This window comes from Myxine glutinosa, chromosome 12 (genome assembly GCF_964187855.1).
Source record: "Myxine glutinosa chromosome 12, kmMyxGlut1.1, whole genome shotgun sequence".
Classification (NCBI taxonomy): domain Eukaryota; kingdom Metazoa; phylum Chordata; class Myxini; order Myxiniformes; family Myxinidae; genus Myxine; species Myxine glutinosa.
Window position 1 is genome coordinate 19,720,087 of NC_136272.1, and position 22,070 is coordinate 19,742,156.

Below are 22,070 nucleotides of genomic sequence, written 5' to 3' on the forward strand. Positions count from 1 at the left end.
ATGGAGCTCACTGTGCTCTTCGGAACTTTCATCACTCTAGAAATAGTTTTACACTCTTCCTAGATCTATGACTCCTCACAATTATATCCCACTGTTCCACAAGCAGTTCCTTGGACTTCATGGTAGAATTTATGCTCTGACATGCACCGTCAACTGTGGGACCTTACATAGAAAGGCGTGTTTATTTCTAAATAATGTCTAATGAATTGAATTGGCCAAAGGGACTCTAATCAAGTTGTAGAGACATCTCAAGGATAATCAAAGGAAATTGGATGCACCTGTGCTCAATTTGGAGTGTCATAGCAATGGGGTTGAATACTTATTGACAGGGGCATCGAAAGCCAGCATGTGCCCCGAGGCAAACAAACTCGGGGCCCCCACCCTTTCTCTCTTTCATAACTTTTTAAGGAACTTTCTCGAATGAAAAGCAAAAAACTTTTAAAAAACAAATGGTCCCCCTTTCGACGTGCCTGCTTATTGACTCAAGACATTTCAGCCTTTCATCTATAATTATTTTGTAAAAGTCTTTAAAAAACAAATCCACTTTTGACATTTTGGGGTATATTTATTATGTGTAGATTAGTGGCAATTTTTTTTAAATTTAATCCATTTTAAATTCAGGTTGTAATACAACAAAATGTGAAAAGTCAAGGGGTGTGAATACTTTCTGAAGGCACTGTATGTATATATATATATATATATATATATATATATATATATATATATATATATATATATACACATAATATTGGCACCCTTGCACTTTTTTCAAATAACACAATTTTCTCAAAAAATAAGTTTAAAATGACAAAAGTATTTGGTCTCCACGATTCTTTATTTCACTGTTAATATTACAGAAACCTTTGTTTTTGATTCAGAACTTAATATCTCTTTTTAAATCAGAAACTAAAAAAAAATGGCATTGACAAAATTATTGACACCCTAGACTTAATATTTGGTAGCACAAAAAATATGTAGCCTATGGACAAATTAACTGCAGTCAAGCACTTCCTGTAGCCATTAATGAGCTTCCTGCACCTCTCTACTGGCAGTTTGTCCCACTCCTCTTGTGCAAACTGCTCCAGTTCTCCCAGATTTGAATGGTGCCTTCTCCCAACTGCTGTTTTCAGATCTCCCCACAGGTGTTCAATGGGATTTAGATCTGGACTCATTGCTGGCCACTTCAGAACAGTCCAGAGTTTTGTCTTGAACCATACTGGGTGCTTTTTGAAGTGAGTTTGGGGTCATTGTTGGCTACAGTGCCATGGGCCTTACATTTCCTGATAACATTGTGTACGGTGGACACAGGAACATCAAGATCTCTGGAGATTGTAGCCTTGAGATTGTCCATGCTTGGCTGCAATCTTGTGTCTGACCTCCTCAGACAATGCTCTGGTTTTCTTTCTTTTCTCCATGCTCATTGTGGTACACACAGTGACACAAAACAGCAGAATGACTCCTTTTCTCTATTCAAACTGGTTGAATTAGTGATTTTTATATTGCAGGCACCTGCAACTCACCGACTATCTCCTCTCCTTCTCCCTCCTTTGTGCTTTGAATATTTCCCTATTGATTCTTCTTTTTTTGCAATTGTTTTTATGTTTTGCTATGCATTATGTTTTGCACTCTGTCAAAGCGTCTTTGGGCTTCCTGAAAAGCGCTATATAAAATAAATGCATTATTATTATTATTATAGATGAATTCAATTGCGAAGTAAAGGAGAATCACCTGCTTGAAATGTAATTATTTCTAACAACTTCTAAAAGGTGCCAATAATATTGTCCGGGCAATTTTAGGATTTCTGTTTGGAATAAGCTAATATTTAGTAATTGTTTCAGCTTTTTTTGTTTTGTTCCATTGCAAACCAAAGAAATACAAATGTGGAAACCAAAATATTTTTTAATTTCACAATTTTCTGGAAGAAATGGTACATTATTTGAAAAAAGTGCAAGGGTGCCAATATTTTTGGCCACGACTGTATACATATATATATATATCGATAGAAATGCGTAAATATATATGTACTAGATACAATAGTGCAACAGACCCCAAGTGTTTGTTTTTTTCCAACATGATAAGTTCAATATTTATAATTGGTCAGAAAAAAAATTAACAAACCCCTCATAATTCGATATGTTTGATTACCTCTTATTTATCATTGAGGATTCTTGCACGGAGTTGTGAAAAGTTTTGGGGATTATTGATATAACTCAGTGGATTGGCGAAATTTTTGGTCCAAATATTGACCAACTGATAGTCTTAAATAAATAAAAGTTTCCTTATAAAGAACTTCGACACAGGAGGAGGTCAATAGGCCCATCAAAGCCTGCGTTGTTATTACCAACCTATGGTTGCCTTGTCTGTGCTAGATCCTTTTTGAATTTATGGCCCCATCCTTTTTGAATTTATGAGTATGAAGTAAAGAAGCAGCACACACAATTGTTCAAGTCTTTGGTATGACTTGGCTGTGGATGAACCACCAAACTCCCAGCCTCAGAGCAAATGCTCTAACCATTACGCCACCAAGTCTGAGTTAGTCTGACTTTCATCTCTGCGTTAGACTAGTTGTTGGTGTTTAGTTTTACGATTAACTATGTTATGCTTTCCTTATGTGTTTTTTTTTTAGGAGTGCTCAAACGGTCACACACACACACACACACACACACACACACACACACACACACACACACACACACACACACACACACACACACCTTAATGAGACTCCATACTCCGTTCAACATCTCAAAAGACCCCAAAGGACCCTGACATGTGACTTATTAGTGAAGTGCTTAATTGAGTTAAATAAAACACCCATGTTATTGCTCCAGGAGTCAATTTTCCTAAAGGTTATGCCTGAACAAAATTCAATGACTTTAATCTTTCTGGCATTTTCATGGCGTTCCTTTTCTCCATCCATACCTACGTACATGCCTTTTCATCTGAATAACACCACATGAGAATCTTTACTTTGAATGAAATACGTGCTGGAATTCGGAGAAGTTGTATATGTAATTGCCTGACGGGAAAGTTTATTATTTTTTCCGAAGGCCTAGTATTTTTTGGTCTATGAAGTACGAAATTGTCAGGCCTGGTATGACAGGTCCGTTTTCATGCCCTTAGCCACAGACCGACAGGGTTGACTTAGTTTAAGAGAAGTTGCGTTTGGCCTCGTCACAAGACTCATGGTTTTAAATTACTCTTATTCCAAGGTTGCCATATATCCTTGTCTGCCATCTATTATATGTCCAAGCTTGCTGGCCATGGGGACGCTTTTGCAAAGCTTGGCGTAACATGGAGGGAGCCTCGTTTACCCGAACTGGAAAGCCACCCAGTTGAAGCAAGCCAAAAGTTATGACAGCTGACTACTTGTTGGATGTCATAATTTAGCTTCTGTGAACTGCCTGCTTTCTTCGGAAGATGAATTGTCTGATCCCATTTCCACAGGCTATTTAAGGAGCTGTTAGGGTTAGGGTTTCACATCCCACAGACGTTTAGGCCTCTGCTCACGTAGTGGCTTTGTTGACAGGAATTTTTTAAGATAAGTCAAATCTCCTGCCGATAACAAAGTCAAAGCTAGCACCTAGCCTCAAAGGAGCCAGCAAAAGAAACTTAAACACACTACGAAGAAGAGGTCAAAATAAATCAGATTTCCAGATATCTTTCATGGTGTTGCATTTCCTTTTTTGTTTTTATTCGACGATTTGTTCAGGGGATACAGGCAGAGAGCAACACACAGCACCTGGAATAGAAGGACCGGTCACACAACAACTCAGGGCTGAAAGCCACCATTTATGAAACAACAAGGCTTCTTTATATTGTGGAACAACAGCACGCACGTGGTCCCACGGAAAGGCACGATGCCACTCCGTCGGTTTGCTGCGTCAATGGTGAACGTTCACAGTGTCCTAGGAAACAGAGACGACGAAGCAGCCACAGAGGAGCAAAGCGTTTTCTTGTTACACTTCCATTAAAATGCGATGTTGATATTTTGTATTTATTGCCCACCGATAATGATGCCCGGAGAGTGTTGTCATCACATTGCTTTTCCTCTTCTTTTGGTTCTCAAAAAGAATGGCAACCGAAGACATGATCAGAGGACTGCTGAGATAATGAGAGAATAAATTATTTTAAACCGGTTGATAATCTCACGTGATCCACTGTGATCGTTAATTCTAGCAACTGCTCAGATTCACGGTCGAGAAAGGCTTGTGCAGGATTTCAACAGAAAACCATATAGATACGTGACCTGCTGTGTCAACCATCAACCTGAGCAAGCAGCAAAAGTTTCTGGAATGGCTGCAGGACCCTTAAGTTGACGAATGATACACAACGCTCGGCCTAGAATTTGAAATATTGGGTCAAGAGTCCATGATTCAAAAAGGAACACATTGGACAAAACAAAGATGTAATTGCTTCCTCGGGATTGTTATGACAGGTTGTGTAACTCCACAGCAGCTCATTTTGTCACCATATCTGCTCAAGTGAAAAACCGGAGGCATTCAATTTCTCTCCTTCTCAAAAGTGATTCACAGTTCTTATAATAACAACCACTAATCTAACCAACGCCTCTGGAGCAGAGCATGAGGGGCAATGACACACTTGGTCATAATCAACCCCCACAATTGCCCAAGACTAACGTCGCCCCTCAGACGTTGAATACTTTTTGGCCATCCTGCAGGCTTTCTTCAAAATAGGGCCCATTTTTATTTCACTGGGAAATGGCTGCCGTATAAAGCAACGATTCAGTAAATAGCATTCACCTGCTGACCTCGCATGATTGTTTCAAAAAAACAAAAAACATGCTTCGACGCATTTTTCAGAGGAAGAAATAATAATAATAATAATAATAAAGCAAATCAAAAGTAAGTCGGAAACAACTACCCTTTCAATACGATAAGAATTTACAAAATGTACAAAAACCCCTTTAAAAAACCACCGAGTCAAAAATACGCACACTTTGCAACATACAGTTTTTCCTACGATCGACAATGCAAAACTGCCTAGGGAAGAGACAACAAATTGTATGCGTTCAAAGCTGGAATTCAAAGATACCTGTACAACAGCAAAACCGCATTCTATAAACTTGAAATATTTTTGACTTTTGTTCCAGATCTTTCTTCCAAATCCCTTACAAACATTGCCGAGCTCTTATATAAAGTTATATTCCATAGATGGAACTCTCTCTCTAAGCCACTCTCTCTCTCTCTCCCTCTCTCTCTCTCCCTCTGCCTCTCACCTGAAACCATCATTAACTCTTTGGGCCAAAATCAGTCATACTGTTGTCATGAAACACTGTGGAAGTATCTGTTTTCAAAACGTGATTTTGTTCGTCATAAACTACAACAGTTCACAACAAAATACTCTTAGGTCCACGCTGTTGTTGCCACGGACGAGACACTCCTTATGTCTTCCAACACTTAGGCTTCACCCCCAAAGTCATTCACCCTGAGTCTGCAATGCTATTGCAAAGCAATTGCTTGCCAGCATGAGTAATCAATGGCTTTCACGTCTGAGAATGGTCCGAGTCAGGAATGCCACTATCCCTCCGGCCTCTCTCACCTTCACGACACATCACATGCTGAGTCTTGAGGGCACAAAGGCCCGAGGAAGGCCTTGGAAAAACCGTCTGAATGGTGAACTCGTCACGGACGAGTTGAGCACCACTCTGGAGAGGCACGGCTGAAGCGTAGCTGCTGCCAGTCACCTCTAAAACAGATGCATCCTTTTCAGGCACTGTATCAAGAAAAACACCGGGCTGCGTGCGTCTAGCCGGTGGCCTGTATGCCCGACAACTACGACCTGTCCAGAAACAGAGAGCAAAGGCCGCCAGCACAAGGGCAGCCAGAACAGCAGCAACAATGCCACCAATGACTCCGGCGGCTGCCTTTTCAGTGCCACGAGCTTGCTCCTGATTGAGAAGGACAGAAGAGTTGGATGCTGTGGCAATTGCTGGAGCTGTCCGCACCTCCGCACATGCTTCTGGCCGGGAAAGGCTGCTTGAAGGTTCAGACCGTGCAGCTGTCACACAGACCCGATAAGTTGTTGCTGGCATCAAATTTGCTACTGCAAAGTTTGATTGATCACCAGGAAGTATATGAGAGCTGCTGATGGATGCACGGGGGCCTAACTGTGTCCAGTTAAGTCTAAAGGCTGCTGCCGGTTCTGGACAAGTCCAGGCTATTTCCACAGAATGGTCTGTTGCTTCAACATAAATAATTTCTGGACACAGTCTGTTATTTGCCCTGTCATGACTATTTGAAGTCAGAGAATTGCGGGGTGGCACTGTCACCACAATGTCTGAACACATCAATTCAGCCTGCTCCAATGGCTTCCCATGTACAGCTTTGGGTTCCTGACAAAGAGCTCCACGAACAGTGGTACGGCCAACACGGGCAGCTGTCCACTGCTGAAGCCAACTGAGGTGGCAGTCACAGCGCAACGGGTTTCCACGCAAAGACAGCTGAGCCAAACGATGCATGCCTCTGAAAATGCCTTCTGGAAGTGATAATAACGCATTGCCACCAAGATCGAGGCGAGATAGTTGCCACAGTGAGGAGAAGGCATCGAGGGGCACTTTTGTTATGCGATTTTCTTGCAAGTAAAGTCGCTCTAGGCTGGCCCCGGGTAAGCGAGTAGGGACTCTCTTCAAGCCGTTGCGTGCCAGTGATAACTCAGTGAGGTTGCTAAGATCAGCAAAAGCCCCTTTGGCAATACCACCCCCTTGCAACAAAAATCCAGCTGATAGTCCCAGCCTGTTGCCATCAAGCATAAGGCGTTTAAGTCTGTTAAGATGGCTGAAACTGGAAGCTGGAACCTCCTCTAAGCGATTTTCATCAAGCCGCAGCTCTTCGAGGAGTGATGGGAGATCTTGTGGAACAGCACGAAGCAGATTTCGTGACAGAAACAACGTACGAAGAGAGGCAGTAGCACTGAAGGCCCGAGGCTCAAGCCCGACTGTAGTCAAAGAGTTGTCATCGAGGTGCAGCCTCTCGAGTGAGGACAGACGGGCGAGTGCAGCACGAGGGACCACGGCAATTCTGTTTTCCTGCAGGTGTAGCTCTCGCAATGAGGTCGGCAGACGAGTAGGAAACTCCTCAAGATGGTTGCCATAGAGGTAAATGGTGACAACCTGCAACAAGCGCCGCAGCGTTGGGGGTAGGCCTCCATCAGTCACAGCATTGTTCTGCAGAAATAGCGTAGTAGAGTTTTGTGGCATCGCGGCGGGCACCGAGGTAAGACCCCGGTCATTGCAGTACACATATGTGCCATCGCAGCGGCATTCTAGTGGGCAAGGCATTTCAACTGCGTCGGCCAAAAAGCCCAAAAGCAGAATCAGCAGAAAGTGACGTGTTGGGTGTTTCCAGTGCCTCGCTGTCTTCTCCATTGCTTGTTCTTGCCCTTGGAGGGGAAAAAAAAATCTAAAATTAAGATAAATAAATTTTCGTTTTTTTCCCCATCAATATGAATATCCTTATACATATGTATATGATACTCATATGATATGATATGATATGATAGGATATGTATACTTATATATATGATACTCCTTGGTAATGACAAAGTTTTAATTTTAGGCAGTAACTATCACTTTCAGGCAGAAAACAGGAAAGCAAGTTCGATATGATTAAAAACAGGACATCGATAAACATTTCCATACATGTTTTTAGTTTTGTTATGCTGAATGAAAATAACCAGCGATATTTAAATTTACGATGACAATGGTGAAGTAATTTGAAACAGTGAAAAGTTTTACCTTAGAGTTTCCCAAGCTAACAACTATACAACACTATTTAATACAAATGTGTGGGTCATTGGGTCAAATGCGTTTTCATCATAATCCTAATCGCTTTCAAGGAAATATACAATCATACGAATTATTGAAATAAGTAGAACAGCACTCGGTAGAGCACATACCTCCGCCAGGCTGAACAGTTTATGTTTTGTTTCCTCCTGATAGGCCGGATCTGGATCCGAACCGGAACTAAAATCTAATCGGCTCGTTCTTGTCACCTAACCAGCTCATTCACCAAGTTTTGTCAGAATCTGTTTCCAACTTTATTTAGATATCGCGCTATGTATGATTCTTGGCCCTATCTTTCAATGGTGAATAATCACTTAAAAGATTCTGGTATCCAGGTCTGGATCTTCACCAAAATGTAATCAATTAGTCCTTGTCACACACCAAACCTCACCACCAAATTTCATCCGAATCCTTCCAAACTTTTTGAGATATCCTGTTCGCAAACAAACAAACAAACAACAAGACACGGGCAAAAACATAACTTCTGTCCATCTTCGGTGATGAAGGCAACAAGCAAAGACTACTATTACTAAAAGACTGCTGTTAAGATCGACTGTTTCACAACATAATCAACAAGGACAGAACCATTTGTTATGTCAGCTGGATCTGTAAGGTATTGTACAGGCCTTTCGTGACATTTTGTATTTTCCTTTTTCTCTCTCCGTTTGAAGTAAAATTAAAAGTAAAATTATTCAAAACTAATTTTACTGGACTTGGATCGGTCAGGCCTGTAACATATTTCCTGACGATTCAATCCACCGAACTATTTGCACAGTTAAAATCCGCACCTCCTTTGGAGTCTCTCGAACAACCACCACTGGCCATCCATCTTTTCCCACCTCTGTTTATGACTTTGGTCTTACTCCTCTGAGCTTTTCATTTCCATTCCTATAATCCACTTTCTACCTGTGTTCTGAGCCATGCCCTCCACCCCAGACTGCAGGTTCAATTGTGTGAGATGCCAATACTTGGATTTAGGGCCTAGTCGGCAAGAGCTTGCAGTCGTTACGTGCCACGGCTGTGGAATTCCTTATCCTTTGAGCCACTGACCACAACCTCGATGGCTTCTTCTTTCTTCTATGGCTACCTCACAATACAATACCTGTCACAATACTCTCAGTCACTGTTCTACAAACACGGGCAATTTTGAACCGAATACGGCGGCACGTAATTCACGTTTCACTGCCATGATGGATTCACAAGAACCGAAGAACAATTTTGAATTATTATCCAAAGTAGCCGTTTTCTTTTTAACCATAAACACTCGCACTTTCAGTGGAATTGACTGCAATGATGTCTGCCATGACAAAGTAGATGCGGCTGCATCCAGCAGAGGCACCGTTTCAGAGAACATGCCACAATCTACAAACTCATCGTTGCAGGGGGCAGATTCTCTACAAAGCCACCTCAATCTGCCTTGGCTGAGCAGCCTGCTCAAAGCTCATCTAATCCTCAGCATTCCCTAGTGGCTACATAAAGTCACACGGTGCACAGTTTCCATGGATCCAACAGAAAAGCAGGAATCTCTTTTATTCTACATGGGGCCTTGAAACCAGAAAATTGCCACACTGCTGCTCGAGAGCTTAAGAGCGAGCGTACACAACATCTCGAGGTTGGGTTCAATTTGATGCTGACCAATGAGACCGAGAACTCTTACATTAATGATAGCTCACGTCTAAAAAAAGAAAGAAACTACAACTTTGTAAAAAGAAAACACTTTTTATCACTTAAAGGAAATGCTTTTTCGAAGTTTGCCTTGCGTGCTATTATGCTTCCAAATTCATTTAGTCTGAAAGGTTTAGTCAAAGGTTAGATTAAATGACAGAAAAGGATGAATTGGGCCTTGGGAAGTGTTACCTATGTGAACCTGAGCTACCAATTCACACCTGCACAACTCGACTTCCTTTGTTCACATCTGCCTACAGTCCTCCTTCAATGGTGAAGCTCTGCTCTGTGTCCGCATCTTGAGAGTTGCCTCTGCAATCGACGCTTAGAAGAGTCCAGTGTCGGCCATTAACAAAGCTGACAGTCTTGCACAGGGAGTTGAGATGACAGGCATCCAAACACCCTTGTGCAGATGTAGCAAAAAAAAAAGCCATTTCCATCAACTGCCCTGGTGAAAAATGATCGATAAGAAAATATTTTATCTTCGAGTGGCATTCGTTTGAAAACATATCTTCGCCCTGTCATGTGTGATAAGAAAAATCTTGGCCCAAGTGAAATAAACAAATAAATATTTTAACCAGTTTTGATGGAAGTTTTCACTTGGGCTTTAGAGGAAGGAAATGATCTTTTAGAAGGTTTGTAAACTTGTATTGGATTATCAAAATTAATATCCTCCCCATGCTTTTGCAGCACAAGTTTGAGGCCTTGTGGGAGTACTGGTCTGAAAGTTTGTCTCGTGATGAATATAGATCATAGGAGCATGTTCCAATTCCCAGATTAACTTGTCTTTCATGGAGCATTCATGGAGCTCTGTCTGTAAGCATCCTTATGCCAATGTAGATAGGGAAAAAATAAATAAATATATCCAATGTATTTAAACTGTCACCCCCTCACAAACATGATGAGCAGAAGCCACAATTGTATAAAACCGAAGGGAAGCCTTGAGATGACTTTTCAATAAGTGGAAAGCAATAAATGATCAATCTTGTTTCGAGCCTACGTAGAAACATGGTGATAGCGGAGAAAGGGCTTTAACACCCAAACCATGACAAAAAGCAAAGAGACATTGAATTGTTCTCACACCATTTTGTTAGCAATCAGACACCGACTTGCAACAACTAGAGAGATGTCGTGAACAAACAGATGTCTACATTCATGCGACGAGAGTGGCCCTCTCCGCACAGTTCCCATGAACCGCACACAAGGCCTTTCACTCTCAGAGGAAGACCTGCTCTTTGTCTGTGGTTGCTCACAAAGACCAAAACTCAGACAGTGAGGATGAATAAGGAAAAAAGAAAAATCCTTCACACACCAAAAGGTTCAGCCCGAGACACCGCGCAGGAATCCCACGCGCGGAGTGTTGGTCGACACCTCATGGAGCAATCCATTCCTGCTACCCTGAGCTGCTTTACTAAAGGAGCGGCAGCAGAACATTCCACAGGTGGGAATAGAACCTGTAACCGGATATGGTGCCCATGTGCAATGGGTCAGGTGGGTTTACATTGAATAGGTGGCTGGTGCTTTGGCTTTATTGCTCTGATTTCCACTAACACATTTACCCTTGCCTACCTTTATGATCAACACGCAATAGAGATTTATTTACTTACTTACATTTGTCAGAAATACAAATATCTTAACAGATAATCTTTAATTATTATTAACAGATAATTTATATAAGAATTAAAATCAATTATTTCGAAAAACTTTAAGGGTCGTAACAGACTACTACTACTCTAGTGTATGTGGCGGGTGTATGTACCTCTAAGTTATCCTACCAGGCCCTAAGGATATTCATTTCAATAAAATGGTTATTAACCTCAAATCCTCATCCATACTGCCGTTTCATATACATCTCATTGTACAATATTAATTGTATTTTCATTCTTATTGCAGCCCTACATAGATTGACACTCGGTCCTTTTAGATGGCAGTACTGTCCATGAAAAATAAAATTAACTTCTTCAAGTTTATCAGAAAGTTCAGAAGTACCTCGTTGAGTTCTGAATTATGCAGGAGTGTCATGAATAAAAAGATTTATAACATTTCTAGTTACATTTATAAAATTTTATGAACTAATATATATGTACGCAAACGGGTTACGAGACCCAAAAAACCTAAAATGTTTCAACTTTAAAATATTATCCCGTACATTTACCACTGAAGGACGCCTGAATTCCTTAAGACGTCAGGAAGCTCTTCAAGCTTCAAGGAGACAGTACGGAGTGTAACGTCGTCCCACCAGCGGACTTCAAATGGAGGATTTATCCCCTAAACAGCAATGCCGCCGGCTTTCCTCCGCGCGTCTCACCTTTCCTCCCCGGCCGGGGAAGCAAGGAGCCTCGTACCCCGCGGCCACTGCAGGGAACTTGTGTTGACACAGCTGAGGTGGTCCGTAGCTCGTTGTTTTTCCACGCAAGACGCGGCTAAGTCTGCAGGGGGTGGCAGGGTAATGGGGAGCGAGGTGTGAGAAAGTTGTTTCAAGTGGCTAGCACATTTACGACGGGCATTTTCAGATTATCTGTTTGTACCATCGGGTGCTTGAGCGTCCCAATCTCAACAGGCAGGGGCAATTAGTGGCACCGGTGGTGACAAATCCCACAGTTTGGTTCGGTGTTTCGAGGTGGCCTCGTAAATTGTTGACACTAATCAAGCACTGGTTAACATCAACCAAAACAGCAACAACACGCAACACGCGTTTCCTTCCACCACAATCCACGCATTGCCACTCTCTCTTCATGGGTCCTATCCCACCCAGTCTGGTGACAAATCCCACAGTTTGCGTTCGGTGTTTCATAAATTGTTGACACTAATCAAGCACTGGTTAACATCAACCAAAACGGTTGTTGCCCGGGCAGCAACAACACTCAACACGCGTTTCCTTCCATCAGAATCCACGCATTGCCACTCTCTCTTTATGGGTCCTATCCCACCCGGTCTGGTGACAAATCCCACAGTTTGCGTTCGGTGTTTCATAAATTGTTGACACTAATCAATGACTAGTTAACATCAACCAAAACGGTGGTTGCCCGGGCAGCAACAACACGCAACACGCGTTTCCTTCCATCAGAATCCACGCATCGCCACTCGCCCGCTCTCTCTTTATGGGTCCGATCCCACCCAGTCTGGTGGAAATCCCATCAAGAGGATTTTGATCACCATGATTTGTGGGGTTACACTACATTATCCAAACAGTTACGCGTTTTAACGACCCGGGCCCCGCGCAACGACTCATTTGCTTCACAATGGATGCAACAAATGTCATTCTCGCGATGGGAATGCCTCGGTCACAATGCGTCGAATAAACGAACGCTTTTCAATGGGAATCCGAAACGCCGTCTAGGGATTGTCATTTTCTCCTGCTTAGTGACAATTAAAATGCCGCATGACGGGAAAAAAAACAACAACAGCGACATTAATTGAAAATATATATAATACTCGCAAGACTGGAAGAATCTCCCAAGAGAGCGCAAATTGCTCAACATCGGGATTTTGGCGTCAAATTGTGTTTCGTATTCAGGAAAACATGATAGGAAACCCGAGAGAACTTTCCGAATGCTGTATTTATGGAGCAAGGCAATGGCAGCACCAGCACATCGAGGATTGACCGCAGCAAGACTAAAGGTATAAACACGCCCGATCGGTGTTTAAAGCTCTTGTAGCGTCACGCTGCGCTAAGGATCTCCGCCGGGTACTCACTGCTCCGCTTCGGAGGGAACTCCCGGATCCTTTCCCTGGTCGCTGCTCCGAGCGAGGCGCGGTCGGACGGCTCAAGCTCGCGCGCGCCTCTGGACGCCTCTGCACCAGTCGCGCGCTCTTCAGCCGCCCCCCTGCAGGCCCGCGCGCTCCGGCCCGCCCAGCGCGCGGCTCGGCCGCCAATGGGAAGCCTGCGGGAGCGCCTCGTGACACACCCCGCCTGAGGGAGGGGTGAGAGAGAGGAACGGTCGAACTGGGGGGGAGGGGGAGCAGCGAGAGGGAAGAATACACGGGGAGGGTGGGCTGCGGGAGTGTAGGGTAATAATAGAGGTGGTGGAGGGCAACGCGAGGCTAGCAAAGGAAAACTGGAAGAATTGGAGCTGTGGTGAGTGGTTGGAGATAACCGGGCGGAGATTGTTGAGAGATGTTGGGAGCGTGAGAAGAGTTGCAGCAAAATGATGGAGATTGGATTCCATTTGGTTGGGGGTGAGGAGGGGAGCGAATGGGGCCGAGGAGGGAATGGCGGAACGAAGGTAACATTATTGGAAAATAATCAGGAAATGCAGGGCGTTGGGTAAATGTAATGTGAGGGACCGGCATCTGTTTAATACGTACTCAAATACGGCGGAATTATTGACCTCTACCTCCCATAACCCCCATTATACAAGTCAGTCTTGTCTCCACCCAAACCCTTTCTCTTCCCTCTCCACGTGTCCGACATTCCCGTTTTCCCCTCCTATATCAATCACCCTCTTCCTCCTTTCCTAGGTTTAGCCCCCACACCATTTTGTGTACGTATTTAATCGATTACCCGAACAATAGGTCAAGGTGGAACAAGGACGCATGAGAAAAAGTGAAGGTCGAGATTAAATTCTTGTTGAGTTGTTGAAATCCCAGTTGCTTTAACTATGGAAGATTTATCCAACCAGGTGTGGACAACGTGGGTGTGCAACAGCTCGGAGCATGAGTGTGATCACTTATGCTCTTTATTCAATGACTTGACTGCAATTCCAAGAGATGTTAAATTGAGGAATTATTATTTCCTTCATGTGAACTTGTAAGCTTCCCAGGATGGGGAGGGAGAGGGGAGGGGGTGTTGGGGCTGAGTCGACTAGCTAAGATGGTTCCAGGCCCCAGTGGATTTTGCTTTATTATTAATTAATAAACAAACAAAGAGTCATTTGAACTTCTTCTTCATAGTTCTATGATTTTGAAAGACAGTGAAGACTTCCGTCCCAGCTGTATACGGTGGGTTGTTCTTGTGTGCGTATTCGATCCGGCGTCAAGAAGATAGGCCAAGTTGGTAGACCCGGTGAATCAAAATGGCGCGGGTCGGTCTGATGAACCGCAACGCTTTTTCCTCCGCTCAATTTTTGTTGTCTCCTCTTGTATAATAACTCTTCCATGCCACGGTGATAATCTCATCCACCAATGCTCACCCAGCTCCCTGGCGCCCACTGTGGCTCGGTTTGATAAATGACACAATGGTCTCTCCACCAGTATGCAGGAGGGCAGAGTTGCTGTCGCTGTCCTGTACGAGCACAAGGCTTGAAACACGAAATGGAGAATGATTCTCATGAAACAACCAAGGTCGACTTATTGACAGCATCGCTGGTGAGCTTCCCCTGCTTGTCTAAGCTTACAATTATTCCACAGCTCAGAACGAGATTGGCATTCCTGGGTCAGTGGCGTCTCCGCTTGTTTATCGCCTATTCTCCGAGGACTATCTATCTATCTATCTATCTATCCGAGGACTACGAGGACTATTCTCAGAACGCTATCTCCGAGGGCCTTTCACTTAATCACCGCAGGCAGGTTGGTGGTCTTTCCGTCTTCTACCGACTCCTCTCCGGCCTTGCTCCCCCAGCTCTCTCTGGGCTCTGTCCCCCAAATATTCCTGCAGGTCGCACAAGATCTGCCTGCAACCCTCTTATGGTTAAACTGCCAAAATCAAGACTCTCTGCTCACCTTCACTCTTTCATTCCTCTTTTCTCCCGCCTCTGGAACAAACTCCCTCACTCCCTTCAATCCCACTCCACCCTCCAGGTCTTTAAAACGGCTGTTCACCACCATCTCTTATCTTCCCCCATCCAAAACCTTGATCTTTTCTACCCCCGCTAATTTCACCCCAAATCCACTTTTTTGAGGTGACTTTTGACTTCTTTCCTGGAAGTCCTTGGTGTCCTTGCGTTTTATACCTATCCTGCCCCCCCCCCCCCCCCCAGGCCCTCTCCCTCCAAAAACATCTCCCGATGTCCCTGCTCTCAAATGTTGTGTTTGTGTGCTTCCTCCCCTTCTCTCCCCATCTTGTCGACCGCTCCCCTTTTTATATACTTTGTTTGCTTGTTTGTTTGATTTGTTTGTTTGATAAATGTTAGCTCTTTCACGAGCCTCGACTCTGTATACAAAAAAAAAAAATCCTCCAACATGGCTCCCTCTGATCTCTCCGACATTCCCTACCTACTCCAGGATGCACGCATTCTTCCAGTAACACTCTCTTGGCTAAACTTCCAAAATCCAGGATGACTGCACACCTCAGCTCTATAAATTCCTCACATATCCCGTCTATGGAACCACCTTCCGGAGGCTGTGTTGTCTCACTCTTCCCTCCAAGACTTCAAGCAAGCAGTGCACCGCCATCATCCCCCATCCTGTCCCATGATCTTCATTACCTCCATTAATCTTTCCTCCCCAAAAACCAGCTCACTTGCTAGTTTCAGTGTTTCCTCCTCTCCTCCATTTCCTCATTAATTCCCTTGATGTTTGTCCCTCTGTCAGATCCACCTTTCTCTTCCATGAGCCTCACTCTTGCAAGGAAAAAAAAAGAAAGGAAAGTGTCTCGAGAGTAGGAATGAGATGGGCAAGGAAATGATAAATGACTGTCTTGGTGCAAATGGCAACGTGCGTTGCAAGTCGAAGGAGGAGGACGTACCGCGGCAGCTCCAGTTATTCCAGAGTGGCAAACCCCTCTCGCCAGACCCCCCAAAATCGAAAGGCAGCAGGTTTGTCTGCGCTAGATATTCAAAGAGATTTGTTACAGATAATCCCACGAACGACGCCTACATTGTAATAATTCCACACGACTCCAAGGAAGTGTCTTCGATGGCATCTCAAAGCTAGGGATCTCTCGTCTCCGAGAGCGAAGCACGATCCCGTCGTTGAAACATCCCACAGGACGGAATCGAATTACAAGGATATTTATTATCATTGTGCATTAAGCGGTGACATCCTTTGATGGCAAAAGTTCTGAGATATAACAGGCTTCCCACTTTAAAAGCACAGTCGAAAGTCCCTGCGATTAAGATTTGAAAAAGATTCATCATGCTTCCCTTCGGCCTGTCCTGCCTACGGAAATCTGTTTGCGTGACTCACAAGCTTCAGGGTAATCATTACCCGACTCTAGACAATCGTGTTTACCTGGAGACGTTTAAACAAGCGAGATAGAAGCACTGGCAGCATCTCCCAGATATCTCTGGGCCCCTCAAAGGAATACCGTACCACACAATAGGCATTCCCAGGGGGAGCCTTGGGATATGCTGATAAATTAAAGCACTCTTTTGCGACAACAATGGGACCCAAAGTGACTTTGCAAGGAGCTGCAAAAATGGGGGTTCGGAGAGCAGAAGGGATTTCAAATGTCGTTCGGCTTCATGACGTGGAGGCACATATAAATCACGCCCATTGTTCTTTTGTTTCGTTTGTTGGTTTTGTTTTGTTTGATTTTATGTTTATAGTGATGTGACAAATTGCTTACATCTTCTGAGGTTGAATTGTTGCATCAAGTGAACTAGTGAGATACCCGTGCTACGCACGGGTGGGAGGCCAGAAGCAAACAGGCAATGCAGATACGGCGAATGCTAAAGCATGAAACCAATACATTCCACATTCCTGTCGCAGTCGCAGTCGCACATCAGACATGGACAGCAAGTTCGTGAAGGACTTCCATGAAAAACGTACCCGTTCGCTAACAAACGGGTACGTTCACGTGTAGAAACATCGATCCGTGGGTCCGTGGCGAATCTGCATATGGCGATCCGCGAAGTTCACGTTCAGAAAGTAGAAACCATCACGGCATGTCGTCATTTACTTGAACTCGATATCTCTTTTTTCATTCCAAACAACATAGCTCCAATCACAAATTAATCACAAAATAAACTTTTAACAACTTTGGTAATGTTTCCTTCATTGTAAAAACTACCAAGTCAAGAGTTAAAAGGATTTTGAGCCGATAGGTGTTATGGCCTCAGCAAGATCGACGGAGACAGCGATCTGTTGGCTTATACACCGCCCAAATAGCTTTGTGGAATTCTCTCATGTAGAGATTAAACCCACGTCATTTGAACTTTGGCCGAGGTCATTATTTACTTTTAATGATGTTTATATACGAATCAAAAATAAGATAATTGGTTTTGGGTCGTCCTTTCCGCATATCTTGTGGGATTGTGAGTTGGAGAGATGACCGTGGTGGCGGGGAGTGGGTTGGCATTCTCTCAAGCAGGGATTCAACCCGTGTCCTTATTAAAGGTCTTTATCCGAGGTCACCGAGTCCGATCGGTGCAGCTGTGCAGCGATCGGTGCAGCAGTTTGTACGGCACCCGGGAAAATAACGTTTTGCGGGAGTCCAAACCTGCAAATGCTGGAGGCCAAAGCTGAAATTGGAAAAACAATATAGCCTATTTTACTCTAGGGGATCCCAGGATTACCCACCCAAAATATCGTTGCGATCGGTTCAGCCGTTTTTGCGGTACCTTCGAACAGACGGACGGACCTTTGGTGAATTATGTTAAGATTTAAGATTATGAATACTCAAACTACTGCTACTACTTTAACACTAGAGAAACTAGATGGTATTCATAGAATACCTACCCTGTGCACTGCACAGTCAACTTGTTGTGAGCCAAATCTTCTGTTTTTGAACATTTTTTTTCTTTGATCCAATATGGCTGCCAGACCACGTGAGCGATGACATCATAAATTTATATTCTCTAATATAATTATTGCATAGATCACCATCAGTACATTTCAAACTGATCAGACTAAGCGTTGTCCCTGTCGAATTATGACGTCATAATTATCGCACCAATGACATCATCGTTAACAACCCCTATTCCCCATATGGAGTTCTTTTCAATGAGCCATGTATCAATTTTTTCCATGCAGCGGTTTTGGAGATATAGAGGTGCAACATTCTTCGTTTTTTCCAAGATGGCGCCTGTACCACATGACCGATGACGTCATGATTATCATTAAAATATTATAAAGGACTAGGCGCTCCGATGGTGAAAATTTCGTGTCCATCAAACCAACAGTTGCTGAATTTTTTTTAAATAATGATCGGATGGATAAGTGTTGTATTTGTCGAATTATGACGTCATAACGAAGGCACCGATGACATCATCATTAACATATCTTATTCCCCATGGGGAGTAGTTGACAATGAGCCAGGTCACAATTTTTTCCATGGAGTGGTTTCAGAGATATAGAGTTGCGAAGTTTTTCCAAGATGGCGCCTGTACCACGTGACCGATGACATCATAATATATTCTACAGGCGGAGGCGCTCCTATGGTGAAAATTTCATGTCAATCGGACCAACGGTTGCCGAGAAAATGAATTTTTAAAATGCAGACACGGCACACACACGTACTTACGTAACTGAATGCTTAACCCCGCTCTTCACTTCACGAGCGCAGGGTAACTACTCCCCAGGTCTGATCGTGTTCACCTTTCACGCGTTCGCTGTGGACACGACCCACAACTTTTCCACTGCAAACATAGACTCGACGACACCTGCAACCACTGCCAGGCTGCTCCACACACAATAAAACATTTCATGGAAGACTTTGCGGCCCTGGCTTCACGTAGGCGAGAGCACGACATCTTGGATGTGAGAGATCTCTGGGATCGATCAGTTATCTCAATGCCGCTGGTCTGTTGAACCAGAACCGAACGAGGCAACACAACAACAACAACAACAACAACAACAACAACAACAACGACTTCAACAGCCTTAATTTTTCCAACTTATTTTGGGGTTGGCCGAGAAAGCTTTTTGCCCAAGTCTTTTTGGAACTAGCTTCCCAGGCCTGATGTCCCACTGAAGATGCTTTGGGCAGAGATTTGGCAATTTGTGCAGGGTGTGCTTGTGACAAAACTCACCTACCTTTTGCAAAACATCTTCTTGGGATCTTCAACGTCCAGTAATGACCAGTGCTTGGCAGGTGGAGCTTCCGGCTTAACGTCCCTCCGATGGAAGATGCACGCGTCAATCAATGGACGACACCCTGACCTGCGAAAATATCACGATGACAGATTAGAGCTGGGCCAATATTTGAACATAGGCTAGACAGCTCAAAGGTGACCGCAGGTACACCTGAGCTATATCCTGTGGGCCAAATTTAACACCCAGGTTACTTTGTGATATATTATCTGGTGGTGTCAAGAAAGAAATTAACGTTATTTATTTGGCAAGAATTGTGATGGTTTTTACAAGAAAGAAAATCGTGGCACGTCGATTCATTATATCGCCAGATTTCAACTCGAGTGATAGGGAAGAAGGAATGTGTGCTCAACTGGTGGACCATTCATCCATCGTGGCCATCTTGCACTCTATCACTAAAACAGCCGTTACTTGTCCTTCAAGCGCTTGCTGTGTTTTTAACGTGATTTTTTTTTTTAAAGGAGGCAATTCCAGTGTCTTCGTCCCTTGGCTCCAACCGTCTCTGAACAAATGCTCGCTTAACCTTGAAATTTCGTCAAGAAGCACACAAACCCTGTTGTATCTGCTACCGGGTCATTTTTCCAAAAGCTTTTCAAATGGCATCACAAAGTGACCTCACGCTCACGTGACTCAAAAAACTGTCGGGTCCTTACATAGGATCATTGAATGAAGGATTTTTTATGGGATCACCATGCGCAAACTTGTCTTTGCCACCGGTTGGTGAAAACGGCATCATTACAATTCCACTTTGACCAGTATGGGGTTTATGACCCGTAGAGTCATTATTCCCCGTGTCGGTGCTGCGATAGGAGTGGTGTTCAAAAAAAGTTAAACGAATGAGATATTCACCATGGTCGAAGACATGCCAAGGTTATCCCGTGGTGGTGTAATAAATCCGGAGGTGCAATGCGCCCTAAATGGTCCTTTCCAGGACTATCTCTATTAGCGCGAGTGAAGCCACCAGAAGTGTTCCGGCGGGCATCTTACCAGGCCGATCTTCGTAATGCAGACGATTGAAGTTAAAACAGTAACAGTTGGATCATACCGTGTCAATCTTCACGACGTGGTAGAAGGAGAACCCAAAAGGAAAACATTTTCCTGAAAGCCATTGAAAATCATTAATCATGGTCTAATTTGAAAGGGAGATTTTTTTGAATGTTTTTTTTTGCCAATCACAAAGTGTGGAAAAAAGTCCTCGTGGCGATTTTCGCTTTCGCCAGTGACGTCACACTATGAATTCATCTTGCTCCAAATGGCGGCTGTACATATAGTGAACAGTGTATTTCGGGCTCGGGCTCCGATACTGATTCCTCCGTCATTAGCAACTCTGAAGGTTCTCAGTATGTTGAAACTGATTAGTGGAATTTTGAAGAAACTATTGAATTCAAAATTAGTAATGAAAATGCTTTTGGGGAAATTGTGAAGCCCTATCGGTTCGAGCCTTTTGCGAGTGATTCCAATGAACATCGTGTCAACGAAGATAGCGTTGTTCATCATGCAGATGAAAACGATGGTCACATGTTCACTGCATATTGGTAGGTTTTGTTTTTCCGCTCAATTGACAGTTTATCAGGGATTTTGTGTTAATTGATAAAACAGTTATGTTAATCCAGAATATATACAGCACACCACAGCACAGCACGGACACGGCACAGACACAACACGTGCTGTGTCATATCCCATCGCTGTGTCCGTGCCATGTCAATGTCCTGCCCCAGTGGAAAGGGGTCAGGCTATGTCAGATCCGTCGCCTACAGGCCAACACAGGTTTGACTGGACGACGAAGAGGAAGAAGGAGAAAAGAGGGCGGAGCGAGTGAGTCGGACAAGAAAGCCGAGCCACTCCGAGTTCTGAAGCGAACGTTGGTGAGCAAGAGTCACGAGTGAACTTTCGGGATTCCTGGGAAAGGGATTCCTGCGACAGAGTTGTCATCGCTGTGACCGATAAACCTGCGTGTCAGGTTTTTGGCGGAGGATTCTGAGGAGAATTATCGCTGGGCCGTTACGTCGCAAGAACGGGTCGTCGGCCATTTTGACTCGCACGCTTCGTGCGTCGAGCATGGTTTCTTTGCTTTGTCAGCCGTTTTCACTGCTTTCAGACGTATCTGGGGTGTGTGTGTGCACCGTGGCTTTTGAAGATTACTTTGCGGTTCGCCGACTGAGCCGTGAAAGTCCATACCCGAGGGTGTGATTTCCCAGTCGCCTTGAGGGTGCCTTTGCGCAGCTTTTGGCTGTGTGACTGTACTTGCCATCCGCAGGGGATTCTGGTCTCGATCGGACATCGTTCTGGCGATCGCTGGAGCGAAGCAACTTTGGGCTTGAAGCCGGGAATAAGAGACATTGGGGATGTTCTTGTTTCACTCACATGGAGCACAGTGAGTTATATATTACAAAACTGATGGTACCATCATAGGACATATTGATTGTACTTTTGATTACTATTATTGTTGTACTGTTATTCTTGTGTGATCTTAATGCAATATTTGTTTGTGAGTAACAATTGGGGTGGCTTCTCCATTGATCTTTGACATACAGAATAACACATTTTTCTGCAGTGACTCCTCTCGTGGCTCGGAGGTACACCGTGACCAGGGAGTCGGGGAGGAGCACGTAACAGAAATTGGGGGCTCGTCCAATTGGGTCTCTGGCTCGAAATTGGGTCTTCGTCCGGGATTAAATTCCCCACCACT

The 22,070-nt window shown here is 44.0% G+C and overlaps 1 protein-coding gene across 1 annotated transcript; it reads right to left on the reverse strand.

The window, feature by feature from the left end:
* Positions 1–3,703: 3,703 nt before the first annotated feature.
* LOC137437403 (leucine-rich repeat transmembrane protein FLRT1-like) lies at positions 3,704–13,241 on the reverse strand. The gene is made up of 3 exons (XM_068131719.2): positions 13,166–13,241; positions 11,778–11,898; positions 3,704–7,401 (listed from the first exon to the last, which is right to left on the reverse strand). The coding sequence occupies exon 3, from the start codon at positions 7,385–7,387 to the stop codon at positions 5,507–5,509; it is 1,881 nt and encodes a 626-aa protein (XP_067987820.1). The 5' UTR covers positions 7,388–7,401; positions 11,778–11,898; positions 13,166–13,241; the 3' UTR covers positions 3,704–5,506.
* Between the last annotated feature and the right edge of the window lie 8,829 nt (positions 13,242–22,070).